At 43.4% G+C, this 4,187-nt stretch overlaps 1 protein-coding gene across 1 annotated transcript; it reads right to left on the bottom strand.

Moving 5' to 3' along the window:
- Nucleotides 1–1,661: 1,661 nt before the first annotated feature.
- On the bottom strand, nucleotides 1,662–3,535 carry K441DRAFT_654918 (HET-domain-containing protein). Its single transcript, XM_067647757.1, has 2 exons — nucleotides 3,381–3,535; nucleotides 1,662–3,323 (listed from the first exon to the last, which is right to left on the bottom strand). Exons 1-2 carry the CDS (start codon nucleotides 3,514–3,516, stop codon nucleotides 2,035–2,037), a joined length of 1,425 nt encoding a protein of 474 aa, XP_067507512.1. The 5' UTR covers nucleotides 3,517–3,535; the 3' UTR covers nucleotides 1,662–2,034.
- Between the last annotated feature and the right edge of the window lie 652 nt (nucleotides 3,536–4,187).

Raw genomic sequence — 4,187 nt, 5'->3', positions numbered from 1 at the left:
CCTTTGGAGAAGCACTATCCACAACAGCAGTTCATGATCACTACGGGGAGTAAGGGTCTGTCTCTCCGCGGGCACATTAAATAAACAGGGACAGACTGCGTTGCTCAGGTCTTCCGATTTTTTGCCTTCCAGGCTCCCGCTGAGTAAGGGGCTAGCAGGGTCACCTGTTATGTCTATCAGAAAAGGAAAATTTATCCAAAACGGGCAATTGTGGTTGCAACTCCAAGCCTTAATTGAGCCCAGAAGCCGGATATGTGGACATCCAACTGTTCTCGTAGAATAGGGGATCTAATTTTAAAACCACTTATAAAGATGTAAGCCAGTCAACCATGTTATGCATATGCAATTGTTCTTCGAAGGGTTAATTGATTGTGGATGTCACTAGCATGTTATGCATATGCAATTGTTCTTCGAAGGGTTAATTGATTGTGGATGTCTTTAGTCTCACGGTGGGTCTTTAAAGGTATAGGCGTCAGCATATTTGCTAACCGTGCAAACCAGCCCATAGAAATCATCAGATCAAAGCCTAAGCGCCGTGAATTCATAAAAACCTCAAAGCTGCAGCAACACAAACCCAGTTATAAAAGCATTGGCCGGGAATCGATAAGAGCAAAAAGGACGGTAAGAGGCAAGCTTTGTACTATCAAACTTTCCCGCGTCAGGTAGTAAATAAATAACCTCATCAATTAAATACATCACCAAAATGGTGCGCAACCGTATATCCAATGATATAGATCTTGTGCAGCCTACTCAATACATTGTTCCCAAAAATCGGGTCGCAAAAAAGCCGTCGCTAGAGCCCGAACCACTACCTCCGTTCAGTCCTCTCCCTATACACAACGAATACGAGTATGGTGAGCCAAGTCTTTCGGATTATATCATTAATAAGGATCCCTGGCAGTTATTTAACCTATTTTGGCTGAAGGAATTAATTAACTGACTTACGGAATATACGAATAAGAATACAAAGCTTCACCCACCTTCGGAGGATAAGGACTTCCTACCTTAGATAATTCTCTCCTTATAGTAAATTTCGGAATATAATTAGAGTTAATCCGTTAGGTACTTACTCTACAGTCAGATCTTATTATTGCGTTTACCTATATACCTAGCCTATTAACTAGTCCGCCGTAGTATCTACTATAAGGCTTTATTATAGTAACAGCGAACTACTACTCTAGGTATATGTTATAGTATAATATAAGATTAAGGGTATTTACTATATAAGCGCACGGTATCTAAGCTATGATATGATATTATTATCTCTTTAGCTACTTCCATTAAAATCTTATATAATAGCTCTTTTATTACTATAGTGCCTATTACTTAGAGATAGTACCTAAAAACCCCCCAAATACCCTTATTCTATATACTACTTAGCTTGCTTCTTAGCCTAGCCTTTTATCTTAACTTCTTCTATTTTTACCTTTAATTATATATTTACTAAAAGCACCTAGCCTACGTATAAGCACTCTATAGCTTAGGCTATATTAGGTTTTAGCTCCATATTTATAGTAGTACGGTCGCTTTCTTCTTAGTTATAATTAGAAATACTATCTATTATATTTAAACCCTCTACTCCCTTAAACGCCTTATTATACTCTAGGTCGCTTACCTCTAACTTAAACGCGGAGTTTAACGGGCTTTAGCCTACGTTTATAGCGATATCTAGATAGTTAGGGCCAACAAAATTTATTAGAACTATATCACCTTAGCTAGGCCGAGTATTACGTTCCTTTTAGCGTCTTTAATATAGTGGAACCGCGGCTTATTAGGGGGTAAATGGCGGAAGTAAAGGCAAGGGAGTAACCTTTAGCTTAATAGGTTAAAGATCGGGGGAGCGACGAAGCGTATTATTAGAGTTATAGTATAAGCTGGACATAGAAGGACACAGAAAAGCTAAATGTAGTCGGTTAGGAGGTATAGGTAGGAGAGGGGATCCTTAGGAGTATTCGCTCATTAAGATCGGCTTGTTGTTCTCTAGCGCCTTACCCCGGCTACCAGGGATACAGATGGTGAATGGTATCCTTGGACTCACTCATTTCCGCGATAGACCTCGGGGAAAGATTGCCGTAGGCAGTCGTTGAACTTCTCGCGATCTCCTAATCCCATTGCTAACCACAAACGAAATGCTACATGCCATCCCCCATGCTTTTTTGGTTCGAATAAATCAAGCTTCGCAACGTCCAAAAAGACTTCCAAGTTAGACCGCTTATAATTTACCACAAGGTTTTCTTTCCATTGCGGAACTAGCTCACGGAAACCGTAGACTTTGTCTTTTGGAAGACTGCATTCGTGGTGTTGGGCGTATACCCCAATCACTTCATCGAACACCGCGACGTCACCCCGCTCTGACATCTTAATGCTCATTAGACACGGGGCCTCTCCTCCCATCTCCCATTCCACCTCCCTTCGTCGTCGGTGCCCGCGAATCGCTTGGATGGTGTTCCATCCCCTCGTATGTGGTTTCAGCATCTGATAAGTCCCAGTATCGAAGCCTTGTTCGAATGAGCCCCAATCGAGGCTAAGCCCATAAATGTCGTCAAAATCAATGGATTTGTCTCCACAACAAACAACCACCACCTTTGCCAGGACAAGCTCCTGAACAATCCAGACACGGCGCCAGTAAGGCCGCACATACAAGGGACAAAGCCAGTTGAATTCTTCGTGCAACATGCCATCGTCCAAATCGCTGTGTTCGGGTAAAGTACCGGCTTTGTCCTGATAGATATCGCGAAACAGTTGCCTATGGAAAGAAAGTTGTTCAGCAGCGTCGAAATCGGTCGGAAATTTCGCTTCTCTCTTGCGATCCCGAAACTCCTGCAGAACATCAAAGACGCAATTAATTTGGCGATCTGCTTCTCCTAGCCAGGCATGGACCCTCGTGGCCCTGCTGTATATCTCTCCCATTATTGGCACTTGCTCTGACTTTTCGTCTAGGTCTTTTTGGTTGATGCAGATGGCATCGACCCAGAGAACTCTCGGAGATTCCTTGTAACGCAAATACCGCAATGCGCATTCCAGATTTTTCGTGATATGGTACGGCGTCCTCTCAAGAATCATAGGCGAAGTGTCCTTGGCGTTCCCCCAGACGTATGACAAGGCTTCGTAGGCATGCCCAGCGCTAAGGGAAACTTGTTCAAGCTGGCAGTGAATAGGGTCGTTGAATAAGCCCGGTTGAAGGGTTAGAAGACGGATGTTGTCTCCAGTAAGCGGTCGATGAGTTTGCGTGTCTGTTAAGAGGTCCATGTTATGTCCCCAAAACCAGCTTGCAGGGACGGTGTGATTCCACTCATGTGGATGTAGTAAGTATACATAGTCCCCTGGGTGGAGAATTTCAGCCAAGACATTCGGGTGCCATCTCGGGTGGAGAGGCTAACCAATTACATGCTCAGGCGATCTAGGATCACAGCACAGCCCCGTAGAGGACGCCGCAACCGTTACGGCGTGGGCAAAGGCCTCCGTTATGATGTCGCGTCTGAAAGGAGGAGGCAGTGTCGCCGTGTTCGAAACCATCGGAAGCGTAGCATCGTGCTTGTAATAAGATCGCGATAACAGGAAAAATTTTCAGACGGGTAGACGCAAGGCTGAATTTGTCCTACCGTTATCGATAAGAGCCAGCCAATAGAATCGATAGGATCAAGCTCCGTGATGGAAAATAAGAGGACGTGGAATCTGCCGATTTCCGTATACAATTGCTATATACACTCAACCTTTGGAGTTAAGTTAATTAATACAATTGATTGAATCTGTATACGGAGGTCGCTGCCATAAATTCTTGCACCTTCCTAATTAGGGAAGTAGCCTTGACCGCCTAATGGCGGAATACTTATTTCATCGCAAATCGATTAAAAGCTGCCCAAAAGGCTTTAAATAAAATGCGATATTGATGCGGTTGGTTTATTAATTAATTAGCCACGTATTTTGAATGTCGCGAGCTCTGCGCGACCGTACAATCCTGCCCTGAACTGGCTTCTCTACCGAATCTATGAGCCCCTCTGGTTGAGAAACCACCTCTCGTCGCTGCCGTCTTCTTCTTCTTATCCTAACTTCCGTCCCTAGCATTACGGGTATAGCTTAATATGCTATAATGTCTGATTCTATAGTCTTAGCCACCAATATTAAACTAAGATTCTTTAATATGTTCCCTTCCATTTATAATATCCACTCTAATTATAAAGGCTTTT

The sequence above is a fragment of the Cenococcum geophilum genome, assembly GCF_001692895.1.
Source record: "Cenococcum geophilum 1.58 unplaced genomic scaffold K441scaffold_8, whole genome shotgun sequence".
Taxonomy (NCBI): domain Eukaryota; kingdom Fungi; phylum Ascomycota; class Dothideomycetes; order Gloniales; family Gloniaceae; genus Cenococcum; species Cenococcum geophilum.
This window is presented reverse-complemented; position numbering and strand designations above follow the sequence as displayed.